The sequence below is a fragment of the Hyperolius riggenbachi genome, chromosome 3 (assembly GCF_040937935.1).
Source record: "Hyperolius riggenbachi isolate aHypRig1 chromosome 3, aHypRig1.pri, whole genome shotgun sequence".
Taxonomy (NCBI): Eukaryota; Metazoa; Chordata; class Amphibia; order Anura; family Hyperoliidae; genus Hyperolius; species Hyperolius riggenbachi.
In genome coordinates, this window is record NC_090648.1 from 444369275 (window position 1) to 444382260 (window position 12986).

Below are 12986 nucleotides of genomic sequence, written 5' to 3' on the forward strand. Positions count from 1 at the left end.
CACTCGGCTGGGTAGTGTCACAGGTAGTACAGATAGACTGAACACTCAAGGTATGAGTGACAGCCAGAAGGGTCGGTCAGGCCAGGTCAGCAACACACGAGCAGATAAGGTACAGAGACAGAAGGCTGATTCGGTAACCAGGTGCAGGCAGGGTTTGGCAACAGGTAGGCAGATATGCATAGGTACCGACTCAGAAAGCAGGAGAGAGGTCTAGAGAGCAATTGGTCATAACAGATAAAGCAGAGGTCTAGTCTAGAGTGTAAGGTCCGTGGTCTCAACACCCAGGAACTGGTCTAAAGTATAACACAGCAATGACACAGTATTCCTAAGCTTGGGTGTGAGGTCCGTGGTCACAACACCCTGGAACTGGTCTAAAGTATAACACAGCAATGACACAGTATTCCTAAGCTTGGGTGTGAGGTCCGTGGTCACAACACCCTGGAACTGGTCTAAAGTATAACACAGCAATGACACAGTATTCCTAAGCTTGGGTGTGAGGTCCGTGGTCACAACACCCTGGAACTGGTCTAAAGTATAACACAGTAATGACACAAGCGTAATCTGGCTACGTGTGAATTCCCAGATCCACCTGGTTCTAACACACTGTGGGATCTGACTATGGTCTGAGTGCTCACACGTATGTATTCGCAACGGCAGACAACCTGAGACTGACCAGCGAGATCTATATATAGGGCAGCGCTCCTCAGCGCCACCCAGCGCTACTCAGCCAGTGACAGTCTGCGCTGGGATCAGCTGACCAACCTGATCAGCTGATCCCTCTCCTCCTGGCATAAAGGTCCTGCCTCCCAGCGCGTGCGCGTAGCTCTCCATCTGTGTGCACTAGAAGGCTCAGACAAACCAGACGCATGCTGCTGTGCGGAAACCGCCGGTCTGAACGCGGAGACAGCCGCCCCGCCGCCAGACCGCGCGGCGGCATCTCCGCAATCCTTTACAGGCACAGTTGGGAGCCATGGATATACTCAAAATATGTATTGCAAAAATTGAGCCTGATCCACCATCATTTCAAGTGGACCCTTATTTCTGTTCTAGAGAATATCAAGATGAGATGTTTTTGTTGACATAAAGCAGACTGATAAAATGTAGAAATCACGTTTACATTTTGAATTCGTGAATTCAGTAGTGAGTTTCTAGCACTGTTATGTTTTGAAAAATATTATGGTGTAATATCATTACCTTTTAAAACTACTGCAACCAGCCATTACAGAAAAATAATCCACATTCACACCTGACGTCACATTATTCTAGATGACAGCATTCCTGTACAACCAGATTTCCAGTCCTTCTGTGACCTTTACTTTTATTAGAATCTATGTTTCCATGCAGAATTCCCTCCGGCCAGCCCATGCAGCTACATTAGTGTTATTAGTCATTATTACGTGTCACCCCCTCCCCGGGATGCTGCAGGTGGGACCTAGGGGCCGGGCTGCTAAATATAGTTCAATTCTCAGAACAAGGAACGCCCCATTCCCTCCATGAGGAGGGGGGCAGTCTTCCAAAGTGCATAACTCCACACAACTAACACTGAAGACATGAGGACACTGCTTGCCTAGATGACCTATAAATAAATCTATAATCCAAAGTGTGTGTAATAAACAGAGCTGTGTGTGTGAATGTACTTGGTCTTGGTGTAGCAATGCCTGGTTGAGGACTGTTACATTGAAGCTAGTGTACAACAGCATCATTCATCAGCACTGGACAGCTCCTCCCAGACTGCAACTCCCACTAACAGCTCAGTATCGCCTCTCCTCCCAGCCAAGCATCCTCAGCTTCCCTGCCTGTCCAGTGCTCTGTGCATCATCCTCGCTACAGATGGGTGCTGCAGACTTTCCTGCTGTGTTTGCAGGCTGATCCGGGGCAGAGGCTCTCATCCTTGGTACCCCTCACCCTCCTCCACCCCATCTCAGCCATCAGGTTGGCATTTTTCCTTTGCGGAGACCCCCTTTCGCCTGTTGTGGCTGCCTGAAGATGCTGGGCAAGGACTACATGCTCGCTATCATTATCGTTAATTATGACGGTAAGTTGATGCGATGATGGTTTTTTTACGAGCTGCGGTTTTTCTCTGCATCCCAGCAAACAGTCTTGCCTAATTAGAGAGTTAGAGGAGCGTTATTATTGAGTTGTACAGATTTGATGTACGGTACATCTGCAGAGTTTTCATGATGGCTTCCTGAACCATCAGGTGAGCTGTACAGATTTTATGGACTGTGGAGACAAAACCTGCACCTGCTTTTACAGACGAGGCATGGACTGTGGGAGTTTTTAGTGGGACAAGTGTGTTTATTGCGAGTTTTTCTTTTCTTTTTACATTAATACTAGCTTCATGCTAACTGTTGTGTAACTGCAGCACACTAAATATTTTGGTACACGACTATGAATAGCTGCAAAGAATGAGCATGGCTTCTGTAGACAGGAGGAGATACAATACAGGGTTGAAGTTTGTCATTTTAATGCTGTAGATTTTCTTTGTTGTGAATTTAGAAGGAAAAACTGGAGAAAGTTGACTGTGATCTGTTTTTTTCAACAGATGTCTGGAGACTGATGGTACCGTGCTAGAAGTTGGAATAGTTTTAGTAATTCATGTGAAAACATAAAAATCTGTGATTGATGGGGCTGACTTGGTGCAAAAGCTAGTATGGCATAAGCCAATCTCAGTTTTAGCTACATGATTTTTCATTTTTAGACTATAGAGAATGCAGCAGAAGAAGTGAGACTCCAGCCTTTGGAAGATTGGGCATTGAGTTTAGAGCAGTGTTAATGAAATCACTGCCTTATTGAGAAACTGTAGTGAAAATAACAGAATGAATAACATTGCTTATTGTTTACAATATTCATTTATAGATTATTTAGTCGGTATTTGCCCATTGTAACATTCATCCTCTTTCTGAATTCCATTCTGAAATGTATGGTGATGGTGACAGCTTTAGTCCCGCTAGGTGATCTGTACTGAATGTCCATTACTGAGAGTTCTATGCACAGAGAAAGATACTGCTTTTGCTTGGCAGTTGGAAAAATCTGTTTCACACAATGCAACGAGGTTCACAGACAGCAATCTGTCAGGACCATGGTCATGACATCACACTGTGGGAGGGGTTTCACCACAATATTAGCCAAACAAACCCCCCTGATGATTTATTTGAGAACATTTAGAAATTTTTCATCTGGAAGGGGGTATCAGATATTGATTGGGATGAAGGTCAATCCTTGGTAAAAGTTCCTCTTTAATGTGTACCCGAGGTGACATGTGACATGATGAGATAAACATGTGTATGTACAGTACTAAACATATTAATAACCAGGCTGTTTTGCTTGTTTTATTTTGCTGCCTGAAATAGTTAATTTTTAAGGCTGGAAATGACAGCTTCTGTCTTGTCAGTACCTTGTCAGGAATGTAGTAAACATCACTGATAATCAAATTACAGCCATAAAAGTTTTTTACATTTTCTACATATTTCTGAGAGCAGATGGAGAGAGAAAGGGTCAATATAGTTCCTGTATTTTCATTTAGGGACACTTAAATAGACTGCAACTGAGCAGAGACAACTAAACATTCAATCTACTTTCTAAATGTTTAAATATAAAATAAAATCCTGGGCTGTCTTAAAAGTCATTTTTAGGAGTAGGAGGATAAATACGATTGTCTATCTCATCAGTTTATTTTCACCTCGGGTTCACTTTAAGCTGGCCACACATTGGTCGATGTGGCCAAAGGATAAATCCCTCTCAAATAATAATCTTATCAGAGAGGGATCTATCTGATCACCTGATCAAATCCTTCTACACACTGCACATAGATGTTGAATAGATTTCGATGCAGGGCAACGCTATGGGCCGTTGATCCGCCTCTGCTCCTGACCCCCCCCCCCCCCCCAGTGCTGATTAATCGAACTGTCAGGAATGATTGACCGATTTGATTGATTTTAAACAGCATATTGGGACATCACTTTCTAGCAGATTTGAGCCAAAGATCAAATCGACCGGATATCGACTGGAAAAATAATTCAGATGGACAGCTGCCGGGGGCTGGTTTATGCGTCCTCAAACGCTTTTCACCTACTGAGCAGGAAAGCATTTGGCATCATTTCCTATCGACTTGTTGTCACGTTTTAAGCCCAGGAATGGGGGGGGGGGGGGGGGGATTTGGAAGTACGAACGTCGCCAATGCTAGATGCTAAATGCAGGGTCTCTGGAAAATGTGATCGACCTTGGCGCTTACACAATTGACGGTTAATGCATTGCTTGCATTTTCAATGTGTGGCACGGTGGGTCCCACCAGTAAACGAGGACGATCGCCAGCAGCCGCCCGTCTTAACCGGCCCTTACTCATCTTACTGAAATCCACATGTAGCTGAGATTTCTTTCGGTTTTTGATGTGTTGATTTTTTTTAAGGGACAGAACATGGGGCAGCCATTGCTGACCTGTTTTGGAATGTGCATTCTCTAGGTTGTCCTTATGTGGGTGGTGTTTTTGCTGGCTTGGCAGAAAGCCATTGCGTCAAGACACTTGACTGCTGCACAGGGACATAGCACTAGTCATATTAGCGGTAGCAGGAAATTTGGGCACTCGTGGCTCTAGGCCAATTTGGACGACCCATTGGCGCTAATGCAAATATTGTTAATACAGCGGCAAAAACAGAAATTTGAAGTGAGCATATGAGATGTCCCATATTGCATCACTGCTGAATATGCAAATGGTCCCTTTTGTTGACCCTGAAAGCCAAACACACCGCCAGTACTGAATTGCATATTCAACAGTGATGCATTGTAGGACACCTCATATGCTTACTCAAACATGAATAATCACAAATACCTTCTGTTTAAAGAAGGCACATTTCTGTTTTACATATCATTGTAGTAAGGCTTTTTGGTCCTTCTCAGCCCCTTACACACTTCTTTGAGCTTCCATTCACCATGAGCTTGCTGGGAAATCTGTAACTGTATTGTTATACTGTAACAGCTACAATAAACCTTCCATTGCAATTGTAGACGGATAATTTCTTGGTTAAAGGGCAAACGAGCAAAATCAGTAAATGATCGAATACTTCATTCCCTCACTGTACAGCTTCTCCCATTTGTCTCTGCAGAACCTTATAGTATAATGTTTTTACCCCATCCGTACAAACAGCAGGCCTTGTGTGGTCAGACATCAGTGAAGCTACCAGCATGTCTTTGGTCCTTGTAAGGTGGCCACGCACAATACAACATTTTTTTTTAATTAGAGAATTAGGATTAACTAGGCGACCCGCGGCATAGCATACGCCGCATAAGGGGGTAGCGAGCAGGAAGGGGGTATTGGGCACAATAGCGGGGAGGGGGTGGTTGGACCCCCCCTCACCTGGGTCCCCCATGTGCGCTCTCCCTCCAGCTTAAGCTCAGCAGGACCCCCCCCTCCCTCACCTAGGTCCACCAGCAACTGGGACGCGCTCAGGAGGCCACCCTGCAGTGTTAGGGAGTCTTGCCTTGAACTCCTTACTGAATAGGTACTAACCCTAGCCAGGATTCGAACCCTGGCCTCCCACGTCAAAGGCAGTGCCCTTAACCAGTACTCTATTCAGCCACTGCTACTTCTTCTTCTTGCTTGGACTGGCCCTGGGGGCAGGGCGCCACTTCTTTATCTTGCTTGGACCGGCCCTGGGGGCAGGGCGCTACTTCTTTATCTTGCTTGGACCGGCCCTGGGGGCAGGGCGCTACTTCTTCATCTTGCTTGGACCGGCCCTGGGGGCAGGGCGCTACTTCTTCTTCTTGCTTGGACCGGCCCTGGGGGCAGGGCGCTACTTCTTCATCTTGCTTGGACCGGCCCTGGGGGCAGGGCGCTACTTCTTCATCTTGCTTGGACCGGCCCTGGGGGCAGGGCGCTACTTCTTCATCTTGCTTGGACCGGCCCTGGGGGCAAGGCGCTACTTCTTCATCTTGCTTGGACCGGCCTTGGGGGCAGGGTGCTACTTCTTCATCTTGCTTGGACCGGCCCTGGGGGCAGGGTGCTACTTCTTCTTCTTGCTTGGACCGGCCCTGGGGGCAGGGTGCTACTTCTTCTCCTTGCTTGAAGGTTGAGGCACGTACTCTATTATATATATAGATTTAGTTTTTTGCCTGGTTGTAACTTTTGAAAAACCTGACCCAGGGCTGTCTTACCATAAGGCACTGTAGGCACATGCCTACAGGCGCATAATGATGGAAAGGCGGCTCACTCCCCTCCCAGAGCGTCTCCCTCCTTCCATATGCAGAGTCCTGATGAGAGTGTAAGTGAGAGGTTACTCACCCAGGTCTCAGCATTCCACTGACCAGATCTCCCTTCAGTCAGGGGTACCTCTAGCTACTTAATACTGAGGTTCCTCTAGCTACCTAATACTTGGGGGCACCTGTAACTACTTAATACTGAGAGTGCTTCTGGCTACCTGATACTAAGGGGCACCTGTAGCTACCCATGACTAGTAAGGGAGAAGTGACAGCTGAGACAGCCATCACACTTGCAGTGCAGTTGGCGGGTGTTTGTAGGTTCATGGAGGGTGAAGTCTAAGGTGCCAGGACATCTGTGCCTATAGGCTCCTGTGAGGTAAATCCGGGCCTGACCTGACCACTGTTTGACTTGTGCCCAATTTTATGAAAAACTAAATATATTAAAAACTCAAAAGAAACTTGCTTGGGCCTATAAATCAAGAAATGTACCATCTATCCTACACCATTCAATTTTCTGAAAAATGAATCAGAATTTTCTACCACAGTCTACCAAAAAAGGAAATTTTGATAAAAAAAAAAATGAAAACATTTAATTTTTCTATATAAGAGATTTTTGTATTGTAAAAACAAAAACAAAAAATCGAACAATTTATAGTATGGTGTGTGGCCACGTTTAGGGTATTCAAATACAGCCCATCCTAACTGTATAATTTTATAAGATTCAAATTTTATTAATCTACATCAAGACTTTCAATAACTGTCATAGGGACACTTTGGAAATGATCATTGTACAGACACACTGCTCAACAGTCTGCTCTGTTCTATGGAGAGAGGAGGGGTGACAAGCTAGAGCAGGCATGAGCAAACTTGACCCTCCAGCTGTTACGGAACTACAAGTCCTACAATGCATTTGCCTTTATGAGTCATGACTGTGGCTGTCAGACTCCTGCAATGCATTGTGGGACTTGTAGTTCCTTAACAGCTGGAGGGCCAAGTTTGCCCATGCCTGAGCTAGAGTCACTGACCATCTCTAACTGTGATATATCTATTATTTATAGCACATGAGATTTATAACGCATATTTGCCTAATGATAAGCATTCTTGAATTGTTACTGTGGTATGGGTGCTGTATGCTTTATTTTTGTAACAAATAATGTACAGTGTTGGCATTTTTGCCATGACCTAAGAGGGTGGACTAATTCATAGTGCCTTTTTGGTTTATTATTTTATTTTTTAGCAACCTTTTTGTTACTATGATATATAACTACATAACTTGTTGGGTGAAAAAAAGACATATGCCCATCACATTCAACCTGAAAATATGGTAAACACTGGCCTGGACCCTCTCATGTACCAGATGATCCAGAATAAGGCAAAAAAAAAACCCTTTCAAGGCTTTGATCAATTAGCCCTAACAGGGAAAAAAAATCCTTCCCGTCTCCAGATGGCAGTTACGGTACATAAAATTCTGGGATCACCACAGCCGAGAATTACCTAGTAATTATAGCCATGTCTTTTAATCAGTCTTTCAATGCAAGGAAAGCATCCCAGCCTTCTTTTAAAACTAAGATTTAGAATTTGCCATGACTACTTCCTGTGGTAATATAGTCCACATTTTAAAGTCAATGGGAACTGTAGAAAAAAAAATCAGTCAAATACTTACCTAAGCAGAGGGAAGGCTTTGGGTCCTATACAGCCTTCCCGCTCTTCTCACGGTCACCGCGTTCCAGCGCTGGATCCCCTGGTAGCAGTATTGGACCAGATCGGTGAAATATGGCTTTCCACCACCGAAACAGGCTACGGAAGTCTTTGAGAGCCGAAGACAGGCGGCTTCGTACTGCGCCTGCGTGAGAATGCTTGCTCGCACGCTCATGCAGGCGCAATATGGAGCCGCCTGTCTTCGGGAGCACTCAGGCTCCCGAAGACTTCTTAAAGAGACTCCGTAACAAAAATAACATCCTGTTTTTTATCATCCTACAAGTTCCAAAAGCTATTCTAATGTGTTCTGGCTTACTGCAGCACTTTCTGCTATCACAGTCTCTGTAATAAATCAATGTATCTTTCCCCTGTCAGACTTGTCGGCCTGTGTCTGGAAGGCTGCCAAGTTCTTCAGTGTTGTGGTTCTGCTATGAACTCCCCCTTCCAGGCCCCTCTATGCACACTGCCTGTGTATTATTTAGATTAGGGCAGCTTCTCTTTTCTCTCTTATCTTTTACAAGCTGGATAAATCGTCCTCTGAGCTGGCTGGGCTTTCACATACTGAGGAAATTCAGACAAGGGCAAAGCTGTTTGCAGGAAGAAAAGAGCAGCCTGAAACTTCAGTGCATGAGAGCTGAAGGGGGAAAGAAACACACAAATGATCTCTTGAGATTCAAAAGGAAGGCTGTATACAGCCTGCTTGTGTATGGATGTATTTTCTATGTGTGGACAAACTGTACATCAACCTACTTCCTGTTTTGGTGGCCATTTTGTTTGTTTATAAACAAACTTTTTAAAACTGTTTTTAACCACTTTTAATGCGGCGCGGAGCGGCGAAATTGTGACAGAGGGTAATAGGAGATGTCCCCTAACGCACTGGTATGTTTACTTTTGTGCGATTTTAACAATACAGATTCTCTTTAAGTCCCCTGCGGCGGGGGATTCAAATGAGGGAAGCTACCGCTGCAACAAGTGGACCGAGAGAGGAGCGGGAAGCCTCTATAGGACCCAGAGCCTTCCCTCTCCTTAGGTAAGTATCTGGCTAATTTATTTTTTTAAAGTTCCCATTGACTTTAATCACTCTGTTAAGAACCTTTTCCTGAATAGATGGCAAAAACGTTTGTCCTTCATGCGTCCCCTAGTCTTTTGCACAAGCTTAGGGACAAAAAGGTAATCTGCCAAAGTTTTACAGTATATTTCCCTCTGATGTATTTATACATGTTGATTAGGTGTATTTTCTCCAGACTAAATAAGGCCAGTTTAGCTAACTTTTCCTGGTAAGTGAGCTCTTCCCTTCCTCTGATCAGTTGAGTTGCTCATCTCTGCACCCGTTCAAAAACTGCACTATCCTCCTGTAATGCGGTGCCCAGAACTGTATTCCAAATTACAGTACAGCCTTACAGTAGAGCTAAACAAGGGCAGTATTATGCTAATATCCCGACTATTTATTTCCCTTTTAATGCATCCCAAAATTTAATTTGCTTTAGCTGCAGCTGCTTTGCATTGAAGATGATTATTTAAAGTGGACCTGAACTCTTGCACTGGACATAAGGGAAGCAGCGAGAAATGCACCATGTATGTATTTAGAGCGTTTAGCCTGTCTAATTTCCCTCATCTGTGACTAATCACCAGGTTAATTTGATATCTCAGCTGTGTCAGCTGGCTGTCTCGGCACAGCAGCAAATTTGTAAACACAGGATGTTATCCCTATGTCTGCTTCCATGAAAGCAGGACATAAACACACTGCAAATGTATTGCAAGATTTGTATCAGCTGTAACAAACAAATGTTTTTCTTAAAATGTTATTACGCTGTTGTTTATCTTTTAGAACAGAGAGAAAGTTCTGAGTTCAGGTCCACTTTAACTTGCTGTCAACCGGTGTGCCTGGATGCTGTGTCTTCCCTCTTGACTGCCATGACATTGTTATACTAGCACTCTATTTCTAAGATAAGAAATTAATTGGTATTATAATAACCTATATCCACTGTCCTATCACTAAATACCATTTACTATTTGTATGTATATTGATGAATGTTTCCCTTGTGATGCATTCTGCAAACTGACCTCCAGCGTTTTTGCTTCCTTCTGCTAAGTACAGTGTGTACAGCATTTCCCTCATGATGCAGCAGAAACAGCATAGGCACAGCTGCAGTCATTTCTGCTGAGATATATTAGGAAGGAATAAATATGCACTTATTAAATTAATATTTAGCTCATGTCTGTGATGTTCTGTTTGAAGAGAACATTTGTGCTGGGCGAGACCATAAGGCCTATTAATCTTCACATACTGTCTCTTTGCTCTGCTGGCTTCAATGTTCTTTCCAATTAGCAGCCCCCTCTCTCGCTTTTTTTTAAATTATAAGTACATTAAAGAAATGATTTTATGTAGGAGGGTATGTGTAAAGAAACTGCAGTGTTGTCTAAGGGTCGGCTCACATTAGGATGGAGCAGTCGGAGCAGGTAGCATAGACGATGCCCTGTGCACCGTCTGGTGGTTTGCTGGGGGTGCAACCGCTGCCGGCAGAGTGACATGCTATATCTTCAGATACGGCAATGTATCCGCTATCCACTAGGCGGTGAATGCACATCGAAGTATCACAGTGGACTTTCACCTATCACTATGTGAATGGGCCTACAGAAACATTGGTTCATCATAATGCCAAGTACACTATTGTTAAAGTACAGCGTTTCCCCGAAAATAAGACAGCGTCTTATATTATATTTTGCCCCAAAAGATGTGCTAGTGCTTTGTTTCAGGGGATGTCTTATATTCCTCCTGCCTTCCCCACTGTGCCACCTCTTAGTACTGGAACCCACTAAAAAGCTCTATCTGAATCGCTAGCGATTTGTGATAGCGTATTGCAAGCAATTTTGGAAGTGATTTCCCTGCTCCTCTACAATTCAGTAGAATGGAAACGCTCCCATGTCCTGTGGTTGCGATTTCCTTAATCACAATCGCTGTAGTGGAATCTGTACTATTTTTCCCACCATAGCTGCCGCTAGGGCTTAGTTTTAGATTAGGACTTATGTTTCGAGATTGCTCAAAATTTCAGCTATGGCTTGTTTTCGGGGGATGTCTTATTTTTGGGAAAACAGGGTGGGTAATTAAAGCAGACCTGAACTCCGAACTTTCTCTCTGCTCTAAAAGATAAGCAACACTTCCCTACTACAGCTTATAGAACTCTTACTGAGATTCTGAAGAGTGGTTACATCCTGGTATCCTGGGAGCACAGAAAGACTTAACCTCCTGTGTTTACATATTAGCTTAGAAGTCGGCAGACTGCTGACAGCTCAAATTACACTAGCTCATTACTTGCTGAGAAGGGAGAATTAGAAAGGCTGTTCTCTACAAATACAAACAGGGTGGATTTTTCTGTGTTCTCCTTGTCTCCTGTGCAAGAGTTCGTGTCTGCTTATAGGAAGATAGGGCACTGCCATAGACCACAATTTAATTTGTGTCTTTGGTGGAGCCAGCGGAGTCATTTTGGTACTGGTATAGCTGAAATCCATCTTAGCGGCAGCAGTTTGGGGCCTGAGGTTCAACTAATATATATAGCCGAACTTCAAACAGCAGCGGTGGGAGTCACTAAGCAGCGTATTAAGTTTGGCTACTAAGTAGCTGAGCTTTGGATAATGGTGGAAAGCCGCGGCGGGGGGACTAAGCAGTGGCTAAAGTTTGCCTACCGTGAGATTGCAGCTGGGGTGAGTAAGTTACGTTTTATTAGCTGTGACAGTGTGATAGCTAGTGTAAGGAGTAGGAAGATGGGCAATTAGTGGTGCTTCTGGGGGTGGGGACTGTTGGGGGTAAGTTACTCTTAGGTGTAGGGAGGGTGGAAGATTAGTGTTATCCGAAGTTGGGGGGGGGGGGGGGAGAGGGGTAGTGTTAGGCATAGGTAGGGGAGGGCTAGTGTGAAAGATAGTTTGAGGAACTGCTAAGTTGCGTATTGGTAAAGGCGGCCACTAACGATACAATTTGCCAGACTATCGTTTATAAATGATTCTTCGTATGATTGATCGGAAATGATCGTTTGAGACCACTAAAAACCACCTTACCAATCCAATCCGATTTACGGGATCGATCCAAAAATTGGATCGATTTCATTAATCTGATCAGATTTATTAGGAGATTTTTATCCATTAGTGATCCCAAACGCTTATATCCAGTCACTTATACAAAGAATCGTTTGTAAACGATCATTTGGCAAATTGTATCGTTAGTAGCCCTCTTAAAGGAAACCAGAGATCAAAAATAATAAAAGATTTAGGCTTCCTCCCTCCCCATGTGCACGGATCGCTACCACGCCGCAGTCCTCCGCAGGTCCAGTACCGGGTCCCGTTACTTCGGCCAGTCGCGGCCAGTCTGCGCAAGTCAAGTGCGTGCTCTATGTAACTCTCCAGTGTCCGCTGGAGAGATACGTAGAGAGCGCACTTCCTCTTGCACAGACTGGTCGCGACTGAAGGAAGTTACGGAACCCGGTACCAAACCTGCAGGCAGCGGAGGACTTCGGTGTGCAAGCGATCCGTGCACATGGGGATGGAGGAAGCCCCAGGTATGTATAAATCTTTTATTATTTTTGATCTCTGGTACACTTTAAGATTATCAATATTCTAAATATCAGCAATAATTTCCTCTTTCATCTGGCGCACTATTGGTACATTTCGTTGATGTCAAATATGCCAGATCGGTCTGCCAGTATGTGGCCAGCGTATACCGGGATAACATTAGACCCTGGCATGCATGTGGTTTAATTGCTTAGTAAAGTATTGCATTTGCTTAGTAGTTGTGTTTTTAAATACCTGACAGCCATTATATTCAGTCTTATGGAGCAGGACGTTCCATTTCATTTGTATCACCGGAACACCTAAAAATTGCTGTTGAAATTGCTGTAGCACACAGGAGGAATTAGCCAACCCTTGGGAATCTAATTGCAATACTTTTCCACTGCTTGGGACTTGCGATGCTGAACAAATGCCATAACAACTGCCTGTATGTGTTGTACCTGTCTGTTCCATAGATTCCTATGGGGCTTGTTTCCTCAGCGGTAATGACAGCTTGTTGATAGAAAAAAACACTGGAAACAACAGTTTAACTG

At 44.2% G+C, this 12986-nt stretch overlaps 1 protein-coding gene across 1 annotated transcript in view; it reads left to right on the top strand.

The window, feature by feature from the left end:
• Positions 1 to 1731: 1731 nt before the first annotated feature.
• Positions 1732 to 12986, top strand: part of APBB3 (amyloid beta precursor protein binding family B member 3) — a 70140-nt gene continuing 58885 nt past the window's right edge. Inside the window, exon 1 of the mRNA XM_068277814.1 lies at positions 1732 to 2035. Within this exon, the coding sequence (XP_068133915.1) occupies positions 1987 to 2035 (49 nt within the window). The 5' untranslated portion in view covers positions 1732 to 1986. The remainder of the gene's footprint in view (positions 2036 to 12986) is intronic.